This window comes from Onychomys torridus, chromosome 14 (genome assembly GCF_903995425.1).
Source record: "Onychomys torridus chromosome 14, mOncTor1.1, whole genome shotgun sequence".
In the NCBI taxonomy this organism is placed as follows: Eukaryota; Metazoa; Chordata; class Mammalia; order Rodentia; family Cricetidae; genus Onychomys; species Onychomys torridus.
The window spans coordinates 10,007,262-10,025,568 of record NC_050456.1 but is presented as its reverse complement, the minus strand read 5'-3'; the positions used below and the strand labels follow the sequence as shown (position 1 = coordinate 10,025,568).

Genomic DNA, 18,307 nt, shown 5'->3' with positions numbered 1-18,307 from the left:
TGGTTCTGGTCCTACGTCACATTTGACAGGATCTGACCACAGTGAGGACAAGATGAGAAGGGAATACACTAGTGTTCCTTCCTAGTTTTAGCTTCCTCATGGGCTCCTTGACCATCTCTCCACAGCTCCATAATAAGTTAGAATCATTTTCTTGCTTTAGTAATATAATAAGACTTGCCACAGCCCCATTCAGAAACTACCAAAGCTTTGCAGTTTAATATAGTTTCAAAAATAATGTTAAAGCATGAGAAACGAGAAGTCAGAAATATTCTTCAGCTTCTGTTTCTCAAATGATCCATAACTGGAATCTGAAGGGTTTTGTTTGTTTAGGAGGAGTTTAATGTTTTATTGCTTTTTTTTTTCTTGGGTATTAAACCTAAAGCCTTGTATATGCTGTGCTAAGCAAGTACTTTATGACTGGGCTACATCCCTGGCATGTATACAAACACCTCTCTCTCTCTCTCTCTCTCTCTCTCTCTCTCTCTCTCTCTCTCTCTCTCTCACTCACTCTCTCTCTCTCTCCCCCGCCCCCCGAAGAGTAATGAAAGGGGAAACACTATATTGTCAGAGAGCCCCCTAAAATAATTTGATTGGAGCCTGGGAAGGCCAGAGACTCCTTGGAAAACTGTCCCAAGCAAAGTACTAGGGAAGGAGCAAGAATTCTGGTCTCTCTACTAGGACAGGACTTCCCGATTTGATTGTAGTTGGAAGTAATAGTTCAGGTTATTTCCTCTTGTAATCCTTTGGAGACTGATAGGTAAATACTTCCAGAAAAAACAAACAAACAAAAAACACAAAGACAGTGAGAATACCATGGCACTGTAAAAGTTTGCACAAGCTTCTAATTCTCTATTGCCATGCACATATTGGCCCAGCTGCCAACTGCTGCCAGTCTACTCAGCCCTTGGATCTCTACTTGAGAAGCAGTGATGCAGGAGAAGAGGGCCAGGAAAGGACCTAGAGGTCCTGGGCACTAACAGAATGGGAAGTGGTGAATTAAGGACTGTATTTTCACTTTCACATCATTGACTGCCAACTGTTACCCCATCTGAGATTCGTGGTGAAGAAAAGATTCATTTTAACACTAGGCATTTGAACTCAAGGGATTTGAACTTATGGCCATGGGCAGTTGTTAGTGGTGAAGGCACACAACCACATTTCTATGTCAGCCACCTTTTAAGGCTGGTAAATAGAGTTTAATATTACCAAATGGTTGGCTAACTTCCAGGACAAATGTCATTTTTTTTTTTACAATTGACAGTTGTTAAGTGCAATTGTATAACATCATCAGAAAGTTCATGCACTTCCTTTATTCTGAACTATCTAAAAGCAAAAGATCACAACCAAGTAACCCACCAAACAGATCTTCAGTCACCTCATACTCACCAGGCACCCTGGACACCTCTCTGTGAAAGTGGAGACACACACACACACACACACACACACACACACACACACACACACACATGAAAGTGGACCTCATTAGCCATAACTATTAGAAAACAATTCTTGAAGAAAAATTAACTACAGAGGGTAAGGAAGCCAAATTTCCCCCCTTTTCTGTGAGGCTTGCTCTAGTTTGTGCTTTCAAAATTCTTGCACTGTGGCAAAAGACACATCACATGCTCATAAAATTCAATCCTTTAATTCAAAAGGAAGTCCTTTCCCCTGAGAATTGCTACTCACTTGCTGAGTTACTTAGAAACCTCTGCATATGTATAGTCAAGAAAAAGCACAGGGACAAATAGCCAAACTAATGGAAACACATGAACTATGAACCAATAGCTGAGGAGCCCTCAGCTGGATCAGGCCCTCGGGATAAATGAGACAGTTGAGTAGCTTGAACTGTTTGGGAGGCCCCCAGGCAGTGGGACCCGGACCTGTCCTTAGTGCATGAGCTGGCTGTTTGGAACCTTGGGCTTACACAGGGTCACTTTGCTCAGCCTGGAAAGAGGGGACTGGACCTGCCTGTACTGAATCCACCAGGTTTAAATGAATCCCCAGGGGAGTCTTGGCCCTGGAGGAGATGGGAATGGGGGAACCCATGGCTGATGTGTAAAATTAAAACACAAATATAATAATAAAAAAGGAGAAAAAAAAGTGGAACACAGCACAAGCTACTCCAAAGACATAAATGGCTACCAAAGGCCAGAGTGGGAGCCAGACACAAATGTCCCCTGTAAAGAGCTGACCTCCAGGTGGTGTCTGCTTTTGACCTCACAGAGTGCAAAGCTTCTAGCATCAATCATGGAGTTCAGTATGAATCAACAGGAAAAAAATCAACTCCCTTACTCATGCAAATAGTGGGGGTTCTCAACCTTGACCGCACTTCAGAGTCACCAAGAGAGCTTTTAACAAATACTTATGCCCAGGTCCTGTCCCAGAACAATTAACTGGGAATTTCCAGGGGGCGGGGGCTTCTCAGGAGTGGTAGTTTTAAAGGCTCCCTGGGTGGCTCTAATGGGCAATGAGGGTTGAGAGTTATTGATGGAGATCATATGTGGAGAGCTGCGAATCACAGCAGACCCAAAAAAGGATTGCTGCATCTGACAGGTAATTAATTACTGTCCTGGAACCGACCTTGCATGCTAAGAATAAGATTCTGTGCTACATGCCCATAGCACACACCCTTTTGTCTAGCACTCCTTAGCACACAGTCTCCACTCACCCACCATTCTTCCAGATCTGGGATGGATTTGGATTTTAAAGGGTTACAGTTACTTGCTTATCTCTTGGTAGTTCACTATTTTTGAGGAGTGCTAAAAATATCTTGGTGAAAAGAGCATCTCAGTAATGAATTAAAAGGCATGCTAATACTTCAGAAGCTGTAACCTGATGGTAACAACACAGACAACACCCTTCGTAAAATAATGTACAGCTGCCCATGTACCTGAAGCTGTACAGCATCCACTGACACCTCGTATTTTAACTGTACCATTTATTCAGAGAAGAAACAGATTCACTCCAAAGATTTCAGTAACTCAAGCTGGTATTCCTCGTATGCTACATTAATTCCTGGATGAGTGGGCTATGTCCAGGTTTCTCAATCTTGGTGGAGGGAGTTGTGATGGGCTTTGTTGTGTATGGCAACCCCTCAATGGACTCTCTCTGCTGCCACCCCTTGTTGTGACAACCAAATTCTGTCCTCAGGTCAGCCCATGTCAAATGTCCCCTGGGGTTGGGGGGAGTAAAACTCCTTTGAGAACCCTTGTTTTCTATTTGGCCATCACTGCTCTAGACCACTAAGAACTGCAAATAAGACACCAGGGGACCCTACAAACATAAAATGTCCCTGAAAAGATACTCTGCCGGCCCAAATAAGCAGAGATTCTGGCCAGTAAGCTTTTCTTCATAGCAGAGCTCAGATGTGGCCTTTGGCAATTCAACCTTTGTAGGTAGATATGTGTTATCAAGGTAAGGTTTAGACTTTCCCACCTCAGATGGGCCTAACTGGGTGAGAACGATCTGTGAACAGGGCTGGCAAAAAACAAAACCAGGACCTTTCTCCCCAAGGTACAGTATCAATCTGGAGCTTCTGTTTCAAGTGTGATACTAAAAAAAAAGAAGAAGAAGAAGAAGAAACAAAACATTTTTTTCTGGGGACGTTTACCTTCACCCCAAAGTCCAAAATGATAATACTCTGTCAACCTCCACGGTCCTTGATCTAAAATGATAATACACTGCCAGACAAAGGCCAGGAACTGGTGATGGAGCCCCAACTCCTCACCCTGGTAAAATCAGAGGCAGGCAGTTGCTGGCAGGTTGCACAAGGGCAGAGCAGAGTGGCAGGGTGCCAGATGGAGAGAGGACACAAGAGGCTGAGAAGAGAAGAAAAAGAGTGGCGACACCCAACGAACGTGAACTTCGGACACTCATAAACACCAGTTTTCTTCGGGGCTAGCATCCTTATTTAAAAACAGGAGCATGGAATTGTTATTGAGGAGACATGGTGTGTGTGTGTGTGTGTGTGTGTGTGTGTGTGTGTGTGTGTGCAAAAATTACTATGTTTTATGTTTCTTGTCTGTAAAAAGATGACTTCGGACCAGAATCTGAGCTATAAAATACCAAATCACCCCCTTATTGTCTTTCCCAGAAATGGAAGACATTGCTAATCAATCAGGGCCTACATGAGATCCTAGACTCTCAGCATCATTGCCGTTTAGGCCACCACCATCAATAAAGTATGTTAAAAGAGGTGAAATCAATTTGACACCACATACAATGCTAAAAGGAATGACAGAGGCAGAGTTATATATAGAAATCCAAACTAGGGAAAATGTATTGATGGCAGGTCATCAAATATTTCATATCTGTAGCTAATTCTCCAGGTCCAACTATTCTCTGCCAGGGACGGAGAAAGGCAAGTGTTGTGTGGAACTTCCCTGGAGACTTAAAGTAGCTTCGTCAACTGCAATGAACCTTTGTCCTTGCAACTCTGCAGAGAATAGACATAAAGGGTACAACTTCTGCAGCTCTACTGTACTTTGAGATGCCCTTGCTGGTCAATGTAAAGTACTACATGGCAAAAAATACATCTGTAGCTCTGTGCACATAATTTAGCCACAACCCAATTGAAAATTTTCTGCTTCTACATCATTGGAAAATTACATTTGTGTCAGGTCTAGGATGCTATTATCCATGTCATTAAACGCAGAGAAACCTAATGCCTGGGATTAGCACGTATGATATCAATTATTTTTGCCATGTTGCCTCTCTAATGAAGAAGAACTGAAGGTGAGAAGGAATGAAGCCTGCCTGCATGCTTAGGTGTTCTTCAAATACGTTCCCAGGAAAGGCAATCATAATCAACACGAAAGAAGTACTTTGTCACTTAGCACATGAGGAAACACAAAGAGATTAAGTACTAAGCCTGTCAGTGCTGAATGGATAGAGGTTGGCCATGAGGTTGCTTGGAGCTACAATCCAGAGTGTGCTCACAATATCAAATGACCTCAGAATCGCGTACTTGGTGTTTATATGAAGGAAAGCACCGTGCTAGATTATGAAGAGCACAGGCCAGGGAAGAGTCGGCAGTACGGCCTCAGGATCTAACACGGAGGATTTTAAATGGGAAAACAGAACCTCAGTAGGTAAAATCAACAGTAAAGACATGGCATTCGATTTGACTGATTTAAGTAGGTAAGAAGCCATGACCAACAAATAAAGAACACAGATTACATTTGTTTTAAGAGTAGTGAGTAAACCTGGGGCATGCTCACTGTGTTCTTCCCACCTTCTCGTTCTCCTTCCAATCACCTTCCCAAACTTTTTAAAGAAAATGTCTCATGTAGCCTAGGATGGCCCTAATTCCATGTAGCCACAGATAATCTTGACCTTTTGATCCTTCTGCCTCCAACTTCCAAGGCTATTATGCAGAGTCATGTGACATCCCTCCTAATTTATGACGTGCTGAGTATAGAACTCAGAGGTTTTGTCCATATTAGGCAAGTACTCTACTGAGTTACACCCTAGCACCCCTCCAACCACTTTTAGCTCTTTCCCTAAGACAGGCCAGATATTCTGTTTAAATGCAGCTGTAAGAAAGGCCCATAGTATGCAAAACTGAATGTCAAAAGCTCAGTGTAGAAAAAAGGAACCCTCTTAAAAAATCAGAAAGCATTCCAATTCACAGCATGAAATACAGATATCCTGAACAGAAAGGTGACAAGGAAGAAAGTGGAGGCACTCTTATTAACTGAGACTGACTCCTCATGGGTCACATGATGGAACTGATGGCTTTTCCCAACAGTTTATTATACATGTATAATAATCAATTAAGAATTACTCATTGTGCTGGGCGGTAGTGGCACACGCCTTTAATCCCAGCACTCGGGAGGCAGAGACAGGTGGATCTTTGTGAGTTCAAGGCCAGCCTGGTCTACAGAGTGAGATCCAGGAAAGGCACAATGCTACACAGAGAAACTCTGTCTCGAAAAACAAAACAACAACAACAAAAACAAAAACAAAAAAAGAATTACCCATTGCTCTCACAAAAGTACCTTAAACATGGAAAACCATAGCAAATGCAGCAAAACTGTTAAAATCGAGTCTGTTTCTGGAGGGCCTTCCTTCTAGGAACATTATAGCATGGTATAGTCATCATTGAGATCACAGTAAAGTTAGGCATAAGGCAACATCCTTTGAAAACCCTTTCTAACCTAGACCTTCTCTAATTTGGGGTTGGAGAAAGCTTACTTACTATCAAGAAATTCCACACAGGAATTTAGAAGCACAGGCTAAATTCAAGGACAGACTAGATTATGTTAAAACATCTAAGCCAAACAGTAGACTACCAGGCAACTAGGGAAAGAAAATGGCATCCTAGGTGACCCTGTGATGGGGACAGCACCTTGGTGAATATTTTATTATCCAGAAATATATTAGGTGAAGAAGTGTGACTTGTAATCCTTTCAATGAACAAAGGCAAAAGAAAAAAAAAAGGGGCTTGTAAAGGTCATGGATTTTCTTCCTAGAACTTTACTTCCAGTTGAGGGCTATGTGGAGAACTTCAGTGTTCTGAGCCAGGGAAAGAGCCTTGGTACTGTTAGGACACGGTCACCTCAGCTTGCAAGTCTCTTTACTCTCTTCAAATTAAACCTGGAACACCCAGTTCTTAAAACATCTAGTACAAAGAATGCCATGGGAACCAAAGAATTAGCAGTGAGTCGGTGAGCAAACCGTCTGTGCACCTACCAGTCGGTACAGCTCAGTGATGCTGATGTCCTCAGGGTCCACCATTGCGTACTCCTTCCTAGGCACCAGGTCTAGTCCCAGTTGTCTAGAAAACAAATTTCAAACATTTGGGAGAAAAGTCACCTTTATGGAATGTACTAAGAATGTTTTCACTACAGTGTCTGGAGACGTAATCAAACCTGATGAGCCACATTGCACCCCTGCCCCGACACACACCCCTCATTTGTGTCTAGCATAACTTGTTTCTGCACTTGTAGTGGACATAGCAGAAAGTCATGTGAAACGGGGAAACAGAATACGACAGAGGCAAATCATGGCAGGATGCATTAGTGCTCTCAATGAACAATCCTGCCATTTGATACTATGTGGCGGAGACTCTTCAACAACCCACAAACCAGTGACAGAGAAACCCTTCTAAACTGGAGTACATTGGAAACTAGAGTTAGTCATAATTTGGCTTTAGAAAAAGGAGCGCAAAGAGAGAAGTCTGGCCTTTCGGGTTCGATCTAGGCTACCAGGAGTCAATACGTGCCCTGTGTTTCTCGTTCATGGCAAGCTCTGGCGTCAGACTGCAAAGGCATGGGGCAGAGAGGAAGCCCAGCTCAGGACTGTCTATGGCGGTGAAGTGGTTTTGTGTTGGGTGTTAGTGTGGCCAATATGTGGTTAAAGTTGAGGCTCTAGCAACTATACAGGCTTTGATCTGACTCTCAGTTTGGAATGTCTTACCACAGACAGGAGAACGGGAGTGTCACCCTTTCCCTGACAGTTTCCCTCCAGTGATACTCTTAGCAAGCTCCTGTCCAGGTCAACTGCTGTGCAACACTGATACCATTTACCTCCTTAGGCCTCCGTAGTCACTCCAAAAGGCTCCCCAGGCTTTTCCCTGTCAACCACACTCTCCTCTTATTCCCACTCCTGTTTCCATGCTTAATTTGTTGAGAATAATTGACTCTGCAGCCCTCTCCTAGCATCTCTCTCCAAGATAGAAGCCTTCTGGCACTGTACTTCTAATTACAGAACTACAGCTTTCTTAACTGCTGTATTAAAAATAACAGGGAATCCTGAAATTCTATGCTCCAAAATATCATTAAAGTTGCATCATTAAAATGATTAATTCAGTACCTACTTCGAGCCAAGCACTGGCCGGCCACTCTGAAAACTATGAGTGTTAAACTGGGAAGGCTGTCAGTTGACACTAAACTCCTTTCCTTATTTTATTAAATGATGTTCAGATACTCAAAGAAACCACACATCTATTCTTTGAGTTGAATTTTCAGATCATAATAATTACAGCTGTTTATTCTCAAAGTGGTCACATCCTCCCATGCTATCCCACTCTAGGGACTCTGACAGGGTCAGTTCCCATTCTCTGTCTCCTCCCAGGAGTCACTGAACTTGGTTGTGAGGTATTATTTGACACCAGGTTTGCCTTGTGTTACAGGGTCCAGAATACACAATCACCTAAGAATCAGCACCTGTCTTAGTCAAAGTCTCTTCTAAGACAGGGTGCCTGAGCTCCATTCTGTCCCAGGAGAGGTGAGAGTAGAGGGTATTCATGTGACTGTCTCTTCAGGCAGGCCCTCGTGTGGGCACCTCACATCTGTGGAGACAATCCACAGCTGGCCAACAGTCAGAGAGGCTGGCATAAAATGCTCAGCCCAAACAGGCGTAATAGCATAACTATGGGTTGTTAAAGTTACTCCTTCTTTGTGGATCTGAACCTGAGAATGCAGATCCATGATTAGAAAGAAAAGATCTAGGAATGGCCACACATCTCTAGCACTACAAAAACAAGTCAAGATCAGCTCCAGCTGTGAGCCTCAGGCCTTTCCTGAACTTCTCCTGGAAGAAGTAGCTTTCAAAGTTTCCATTCTCTGAACGGTCCGGTTCTCAGTTGTGCTAGCTTCCTGACATCAGAACTGTGAGAAACACATCTTACCTGTGGCCGTTCATTTTCTGTCAGTCAACAGGTACTGTCTAAGGGAGAACAAGCCACGGTTTGGGGTTTCTTAGCTCACAGAATAGAATCAGAGCAATGTTTTACAAAGAAAATGGAAAGATCAGGCAAGGCCTAGAGAAAACAGGTGGAGTGAGACCATCCAGGATAGAGAAAGCCAGGGCTGGGCAGGAAGGGACACATTTTCTATCAACCCAGCCACTAAAATACTCTGGGACACCAGGAAGAGGGATGAAGCTCCCCTTCTGTGTACTCTCCACAGCACTTCAGAGGCTGCTATGGACTCTACGTGAGACAGAAATCTGTACCCCCACTTCAATTCTGCCTGGGGGTTTTGGGGGAGAACCACCTTCTACTGATTCTGTTAGGGACCGAGAAGGATCATTTCTTACTTCATCTAAGCTTCCCAAACCCAGAGGATTCTTCTTCACTGCTCTTCACCAGTCTGATAGGCAACGCGACACTGAACACACTCTTAATTTATGTTCAGTAAGAGATTTATGTGCTGACAGATCATTTTCCAGGACAATATGACCTAGTTTAATAGGCAAAGAAATGATGTTAATTTGCTTTCCACTTAGCACTCTTTAATAAGGAACTGAATATATCCTTAAAGGAATATGGCAAATGTATAATCCCTATGTTGATGATTCTTAAATAAATTGTCAATAAAATTTAAAGAAAATAGAATAAGGGCATGAGAAAATGTGTCAGTTTAAGAATGATTTAAATCATACTATTCAATTTCATGGATTATTTATTAACTTGTTATAAATAGTAAGTTTAAAAACTTACTATAGAACTGCCAAAAGCACAAACAAGAACTCATGTAAGTCAAAACCTTAGCCTCACCATAGTCCTAATTCAAAATTTTTCTCTGCTTCCCCTTGTCAAACTGAAAAAGGATTGGTTGGTTTGTTTGCCTGTTCCACATTTTCTTGTGATTTTTGATAATCTAACTCCATCCAACATTCTTATTAACAAACTAGTTCTCATTTAAATGAGGACCAGCATAGTGACCAATAACCAACTATAACTAAGTAAAAAGTCAAAGGATTTTAAAAATAAGAAGGACCAAGTGAGCTGGGCATGGTGGCACACACCTTTAATCCCAGCACTTGGGAGGCCGAGGGAGAAGGATCTCTGTTTGAGGCCAGCCTGGTCTACAGAGTGAGTTCCAGAACAACTAGGGCTGCATAGAGGAACCTTGTCTTGAAGAAAAAAAAGGAGGAGGAGGAAAAGAGAAGAGAAGAGAAGAGAAGAGAAGAGAAGAGAAGAGAAGAGAAGAGAAGAGGAGAAGAGAAGGAGGAGGAGAGGAAGAAGAGAAGGAGAAGAAGAGGAGGAGGAGGAGGAGAAGAAGAGGAGCAGGAGGAGGAGGAACAGGAGGAGGAGGAGCAGGAGGAGGAGGAGCAGGAGAAGGAGGAAGAGGAGGAGGAGGAGGAGGAGGGAGCAGCAGCAGCAGCAGCAGCAGCAGCAGCAGCAGCAGGGAAAGATCAACCAAACAAAAAAAATAAGCACCAATGAGGCCAGGCACAAAGGAGAAACTCAACACTAAGGTTGCAAATCAAACCCAGCAGGAGACACAGCATGTTTTCTGTCCAATCATCTGGAGCTGAAAGGGCCTTTGTACCTCCAGGTCAGTTCTCTGTATGACAGAGAAGGTTTCAGAAATTTGTTCCCAGTCTTTAAAAGTGATCTGGGCAAGTGCGATGGCCCAGGGAATAAATGCTCTTGCCACCAATCCTGAGGCCCTGAGTTCACTCTCCAGGACCTACCTGGTGGAAGGAGAGAGCCAACTCCTGCAAGCTGTCCTGGAATCACCACGTGCACACACACATACACACAAAGAAACAAATAAAGGAAAAGTACAGAAAACTAGAGAGTCCCTAGTTCACAGTTCTTCCTGACATTACACACCTGTTTTCTTGCTTTTATGTCTGAATGTTTTCTTGCTTTTATGTTTTATGAATGAATCCTCTAGGCATATGTAAGTTGAATATTTTATTGTCTGTAAAAAGCTGAGTAGCCTATCATATGCAATAAGATATGACAAGTACTGTGGGTGAGAGGGAGGGTCTGTGTATTCCCCCAACATTTTGACAGAAATCAAGTGTGGCTTCGGAGAAAGCCACTTCCTATCCTTAGGGGAAGCAACTTTCTACTTCCAGATGGGTTTTCCCAGATCCAGAAAGTCATAAATTACTCATGGTTTCCTTCCTGGTGTTTCCTCTTTTTATGTTCTATATTCACTCCGATTCTCCACACCCTCCCTACATGCTGTACTAAGATCCACTAAGGGTCAAACAGTCAATTAAGGAAGGTAAGGGTGTGGCCTTGCAGGATGGGAAGGAAGCCCATCATCGTCTTAGTCTTAGGCCATGCACAAACTAAGAGCATGACCAAAGGGGGCTCATTCTATGCTGTCACTCCTATGTTAATATTCATACCGAGTAGAGCCTCAGCTTTGGTCAGAGTTTCCAGTAGTTAGATTTACTACTTAAGTGCTTAGCTGTTATTTTAAATAAGTCCCCCACATTTTTATTTAAAAGTAAATCTCAGTCAATGACAGCCTTTACCTGAGCTCTCCTAAGCAGCTCTGCAGTGTGGCTACATGCCTGCATAGGACTTAACACAGCTGTGCACATTGCCATAAGCCTGGTAAGATCAGTGTTTCCTTCTGTACCACACTGTCGATCTATGCCATGATATAGAAGAGGTATACAATAAAAGAAAATGCATGCACCAAACCGAAATACCATAGGATGAAAACACCCATTTTAGTCAGAAACCACATTGAATTGATAATCTCCTCTTGTGACCACCTGTCCACTGTCACACTATCAGGCATTAGAAAGTAAAATATCTTAGTGCTCACACCATACCCACAAGATGTGGCTTTTGGCTCCATCATTGATGGTCCACACAAAGCCTGAAATGGGAAGAATGGGGAACCCGTGTGTGAATCCTCCTTGTGGTAGTAGTGTATCCTGGCTTAACTTACTTCTATGCTCCTTCCAGCACTCGGTAATCATCAGTACTCACTCATTTCCCCAGTCCAGTCGGGCAGTAATGTGGCGCTTCACATCCTTCATCCTGTCGTGGGTAAGATGGCCGACTAGCACCTGCCGTCGCAGATCTAGGATTTCATTCATGATATGCCACAGGCGGTGGAAGAGATCACCTTCATTTCTCTAAAGAATATGTAAACACAGACATCTGGCAGTCAGTCCTCTTACTGGAATGGAAGGTAACCAAAGGGAGTTGGGGACCAAGTGCTTGCCATGGTGTAGACAGCTTCTCCATTGATAAATCTTTCCCACTTCCTTGTCCTCAGAGAGACATGCAGTTCTATGTATTTTCACTCAAGTCTCACAACACTGCTCTCCTGTCCAAGCCAAATGTGACTTGTCAGCTCCCTAACACAGATGCTATGTTGCTCACTCAGGCTTGGTCTAGTCGCTGCTTGAGTACACAGCCTAGCTTTCCTCTCTAAGAGCTTCTTCCTTAGCCCTATCCAAACTCTATTATGCTTTAAGATGTGGTCTGACTTCTACCCTGGACTACTCAGGTTTTCGTCTGAGCCTTAGGCTGCATGCAACTAAAACCAATGATATAGGAAACATTGTCACCCACTTATTTCCTGAAGGTTGGCCCTAATTCTCCATCAATTAAGCCATGAATTTGTACACACAAGGAGATTTCAGACTCAAACATTGATCAGTATTCAATCATTATCTGGTCAGTACTCAGACTCATTAAAAAATGGTGCTTTCTTATTTACTTAAAAAGATCAGGGTTGGGGATTTAGCTCAGTGGTAGAGCGCTTGCCTAGCAAGTGCAAGGCCCTGGGTTCGATCCTCAGCTCAAAAAAAAAAAAAAAAAAAAGATTGCATGGCTTCAGTATAATCTCTGTCGAAGTCACTAATCACCATGGTTTGTTGGAAGAAAGATGGGTGAGACCTTGGGTCAAAAAGCCTTGATAATGAGTTCAGTCATCAGTGAAACTGGACAGTAATGTTTTTCTGCAAAGGTATTTTATATATGTTACCAAATATGTGATGATGGCACAAGGTGAAGAACACTGCCTTAGGAGTTGGATGATCATCACCTGATTTCCATCTGTATCATTTCTAGAGTAAAACACTCTAGCAATTCAGTAATCTCTTTGCGTTTTCTCATCTGTAAAGAGTACCACAGTATCCACCACAGGGAGTTACTGTGAAGACACAGGAGCTAGCATACAGAGTGTGAAGAAAAATGCCCATCCCAGAGTAAGAAACATGTCCCTAGTCCTGTTAGGATTCAGCATGGTTCACAAGAAGTCCTTGACCAATACTGTTTCTTTGCCAACACTGAAAAATATACAGCTTACACAGAGATATTGGGTATCTCTCCTGCATCTTTCTTAGCCTTTATAAGATATGCTTCTACTGTCTACAAAAATCATCAACAGTCTATATTATTGGTTCTCAACCTTCCTAATGCTGTGACCCTTTTAAATACAGTTCCTCATGTTGTGGTGACTCCCCAACCATAAAATTATTTCATTGCCATTTCATGACTGTAATTGTGCTGCTAGTGTTATGAATTATAAGGTAAATACCTGATATGTAGGGTATCCAATGTGCAACCACAAAGGGGTTGTAACCCACAGGTTGAGAACCACTAGTGTATATGACTAGTGATGTGAATTTATAGGTTGTTATCTACCAAAAGCTCTCTAGAGCTACAAGACACAAAAAAGTGATCAAGTTCCAGTGCTAGGTAAAGATAAATATAAAATTTGAAATGTAGTGATGCATTTGCTCCTGTGTTAATGCTTGATGTTTTAAGGACCCATCGGGTACTGCGCAGGTCTGACAAATACGCTAGATGGATGGGAAGCTTTCTCTAGGAAACCAGTTCTGTATCCTCCAAGCCATAAATAATCTCCTTTTCTTCTCAACTCCTAACTCACTCTATTGGGCCTGCTTTCTATTACTGTCTTCTGTTACTGCCTGCTCTTTTTCTCATGTCTTACACTCTCTTACAACCCATTACAAGGGCGCTGCAACACAATCTTCTTGTAATTAACTGCTCAGGGTCTGTCCCCATCTACAGCAGCTGTGCCTGAGCTCCCAGAGGTGGAAATGAATGAACACATTGGTTTATAGGTGTTACTTCTTGCACACCTCCAGAAGCAGTTCCTGTTTAAGTCATACATATGAATAAGCAGAAGACCAAGAAACATTGGAGGATATCAGTGGTAGGAAGGAAAAATCCACCAAGTGAAAATAAATTACATAAGAGAGCTATGAAAGGTCAGGACTCATGTAGACAAGTAGAGAGATCACATCCTCACCATCACAGGGGCAAAGGCATGTGCCTGCTCATGTGGTTTAGTAGGGTGAACTTGATCATATCTTCTGACATGGGGATGCTGACGTGAGAAGGTAGCAAAAATTGTTCATAAAAATGAAAACTGGCTGGTCAGCTCCCTCTCAGGGAAGAGACTCTAACTGTGAAAGGGACAGTCCGACCACACAATGGGCCTACCCGTCAAATGTTGCACACTACTTTAAGAAAAAGAGCTGGGCATGGGGCTATAATACCTTTAATACTGGCTGCAGGGGGAATACCATGATTCCATCCCAGCCTGGGCTTTTCAAACAAACTTATCACACAAACAGGAAAGCACACAAACAAAACAAAAATAATGAAAAATATAAATATATGATCTGGTCACTCAATTATATTTTGTAAAAACTGAATTTGAGAAAAGTGGAGAGCTCTGAAGTGTCCTAAGGAATATTTAAAAACTCTATTCCATTTGGTAGTAAGTGAAAAGAATACATTACAATACTAAACGACTGGATTAAAGCAATACCCAGAAATCCTCACAGTATATTGGACTTGCATCCAAAAGTAAACTGTAGTTTCCTATTTTAGAGAGTGGCTGAGGTGTGATTTGGTTTAAAATGAAAAGAGAACAGGTTTCAGTGGCAGCAGACCTAGGTTGACTCTGGCTTTACTGCTTAGTGTGGGACTGCAGATAAATCATCTTTGGTGAGACTCAAGAATAAAAGTACCTGGAAGAAGCCCCAGGGAAGACGAGAGATGTAAAACATAGCTCAGGGCCTGCTTTCCTCTTCAACGCTATTCCTGCTTACACTGCCGAATTTATTAAGACGTGTTTTGAAGGTTACTATAAGCCCTTATTTAATTATTTAAACACTATTTAAAAGAACTAGAATTTCTCAAGCAGTTACCATTCTTTTATATGCTTTTAAATGTCTACATACATCGTTGGGAGGCCCTGCTGGTCAGAGGTTGCAGTCTACCACAGCCTGGCAGCTTTCTCTAAGCTCCACAACATGGAGGACCCCCTCCCCCACAGCGAGGCTTCCTGCTTTCTACCTGCTCATATCTGGAGAATGGTTCTGGGCCCAGAAGACTGACCTTATCCGAAAGCTGTCTCTAGGCCTAGATGCCTGATTTATCTCTAGCATGGTCCTTGGCACAGTCTCCTGCTAGAAGCCTCCACTGCTGCCCATATGGTAACTAAGACTTGTACTCGGAGCTGTGCTATAGGACCCTGCTGCCACATACAAAGCCTTATGATAGGACTGTGCCACTTAATGAAATTAGAGTTTGTCCCCAGGCTCCCCAATCCTATATATTCCTATTCCCTGGAATAAAGCTGAGCTGATTTACTGAAGTCATCTCCTGGAAGGCTATCTCTGTTGTACCCACAGCCATCTGAACCCTGTTCCCTGCTTCTGCTCCCTCCACCCTCGTGGCCCAGTGAAGCCACTGATCCTGAGGAAGAAGCAGAAGCACAATCCATTACCTCATAATACTATTGGCAAACTATAAAACTTATTGCTTTCGTCAAACATAGGTGCTAGCTGGGAATAGCAGCACACTCCTTTAATGCCAGCACTTGGGAGGCAGAGACAGGCAGGTCTCTGAGTTCAAGATCAGCCTCATTTACAGAGTGAGTTCCAGGACAGCCAGGGCTACACAGAGAAACTCAATCTCAAAAAAACAAAACAAAAATAAAAGGTTAGATGCTTTGTTTTAAAACTGCTGAAGAGAGTATGGCAAGTGTCCAAGATACACAAATGTACAATTAACCAAAGCATTTATGCAACCAAGAAAAGAGAAAACAGAAAGCCCAACACTATCATGCCATCCTTGTTTCAAAAGTCAATCTATCTCTGGACTGAAATTCGTATTTGTTCCTCAAATAAAAGACTAGTATTCCAGTATCAGACAATGTTAGATAATTAATCCCTTTCCCATTACTCAGAACAGTAGCTTGTAGATTTTACTATGTACAGATCTTTAAATTAAACAAGTCTATCTCCAGAGTAGATGCCCAGAGTGGTTATGACATCAAAAGCATGTAGAAATAGCTAAACAATACAAAGTCAACTTTGGTCCTCACTAGCAGTCATATCAAAGAAAAAAAGTAAATACCCTTGTTCAACTACAATAGGACATGGGCTTAAGCATACACACATGTGCATACACACACACACACACACACACACACACACACACACACATACAGAGAGAGAGAGAGAGAGAGAGAGAGAGAGAGAGAGAGAGAGAGAGAGAGAGAAACAGAGAGACAGAGATATTATAAATCTAGAACACTCAGTGTTTTAAAGATGTACTAGTTCAAATACTTTACAAAATTACTTTCAATGCAATAATAGTTGTATTTTATGACCTTCTTAATTAAAATTAAAAATCTAATAGCCAAATCTGCATTCTCTTGACTCTGTCTCAGCACAAAGCTTTGGAGTAGTACAATCTGAGTGTTTACCAAGACTACACTTTAAAAATTCACCTAAGATCTAAACGATCATGTGGATTTTTCTAGTGAGTTCTAAAGCCATCAGCTCTCACAGGCAACTCCAGAACAAATAATGTTATTAGTTATAAGCAAATCAATACACATACATAACTCTAACCCTTTTTTACAAAATTGCCTTTCTTTCCTTAGTATATTTAGAATACTTTCTCTAACTCTTAAGTTTTCATTTATGATATACCCAAGTTACTCATAGAAGTAGGATGTGCTGAAATACACCACCATTAAAACTGCATGGAGAGTGGCTTCATCTTTGAAATAGAAAATATTTAGGAAATCTGAAACTAGGTCCACATAAACACTCATATTTGGTTAGATGTTAAAAGACCTATCTTTTATATTCTTGTGATAGTGAAATACAATGCATAAAACAAATGTTCCATGGGAAAGAAGAGATTATAATATAAAATAATTATGACTAAGTAAGATCTACATCCCTGACTTCCCAAGAAGACCCAGTGACTTAAAGCAAGCTCTCACATATTAGTTGATGGTTACTCATGGTCACACATTTCTTAAGACAATTATCTAACTAAAAATCTCACCCTTAAAAAGTTACTTACAACATAGAGTTGTTTCCACATGGTTCCCCAGTCTCTTAATGTTGATGTCATCTCTGTGATAACAGAATCTTCAGTGGGAATAACCATTTCAAATTGTCTGTGAAATTGAAGAAGATAATATATATATATATAAATACCAAAGGCAACACTTTCTTTTAAATACTCAAGAAGATCAACTAGGAAAGAAATCCACTTGCAGTATGGCAGACAGCAACCAAGACATAATTATGAGCTGGTATGAGGAATGTTATAAGTGAGGGTAATACAATGCCCAAGGGAGCAGCCACTTAAACTTGGTCAAGACTAAATGTTCTACTCCCGTGACAGCTTGGCCAATGGACCACTCTTTTAATCTTCAATCTCAACAGTTTCATCTGCCACACAAGATCACCAGACTACATCAACTATGAGGTGACTGCTATCATCTAAGTGCTTTGACCAGAGTTCTTAACAGCAGTAAAAGAAGTAATGTTCAGCCATCTGGATGCATGGCATGTGAACTTGTAACTAACCCATAACAAGGGCATTCACTCAGCATTCATTTGAGCTCACTAACCCCTACATTGTATTATTTGAAACAGGCCAATAAAAACTATGTATTACTAATATTGTTACCATGAAACACAGCCAAGGCTTACAATGTCATAGATAGTATGATATTCATTCCAGAATGTTCCTCTCTGTGTTTCAGATGATAGAGTCTTTTTGTTTCTTCTTTTAAAGTCAGAAACAAGGATTAGTCAGGTGTGTATGGCTGTCCTGAAGAGCAGTATCACCCTGGGAGGGGGGCTTTAGTTTGCCCTTTGGTCCTGCCTTTAGCATAGAAGATTCTTTTTCATCTCTAGTTTCTTTTGTCAAATTCTTTCTGGTTTTGTGCAGGTTCAAGAGGTTACATGGTCATTATCATTACTGCCTCTCAGAAGAATGCAATCAGCAATATCAATGGAGACTATTTCCTTTATTTCAGTTTATTTTTCCAAAGGCCAATATTTCATATGGAAAAGGAGACAGCTTATTAAATTCCAAGGGAGATTCCTTCTTAGCATGAGGCTAACTGTTCTGCAGCTCCTTTATGATGTCATGTCCAAGTGTAGACAGCTGTCTTTGGAGAAATCTTTCTAACGGAAACACAGAAACTAAAATCTTGCCTTGATTCTTCCCCTAATTGAGCTCCATCTCTTCGTGTCTCATTATTGCTGTCCTGTGAATATTTCCCATATTTCTAGGGCATAA

At 41.8% G+C, this 18,307-nt stretch overlaps 1 protein-coding gene across 4 annotated transcripts in view; it reads right to left on the bottom strand.

Moving 5' to 3' along the window:
• Positions 1-18,307, bottom strand: part of Dock4 (dedicator of cytokinesis 4) — a 406,069-nt gene that overhangs the window by 201,104 nt on the left and 186,658 nt on the right. For all 4 annotated transcript variants that reach the window (XM_036206392.1, XM_036206395.1, XM_036206394.1 and 1 more), the window contains exons 5-7: positions 17,075-17,171; positions 11,693-11,841; positions 6,694-6,778 (exon numbers count right to left, since the gene is read on the bottom strand). In XM_036206392.1, coding sequence (XP_036062285.1) covers positions 6,694-6,778; positions 11,693-11,841; positions 17,075-17,171 — 331 coding nt within the window. The remainder of the gene's footprint in view (positions 1-6,693; positions 6,779-11,692; positions 11,842-17,074; positions 17,172-18,307) is intronic.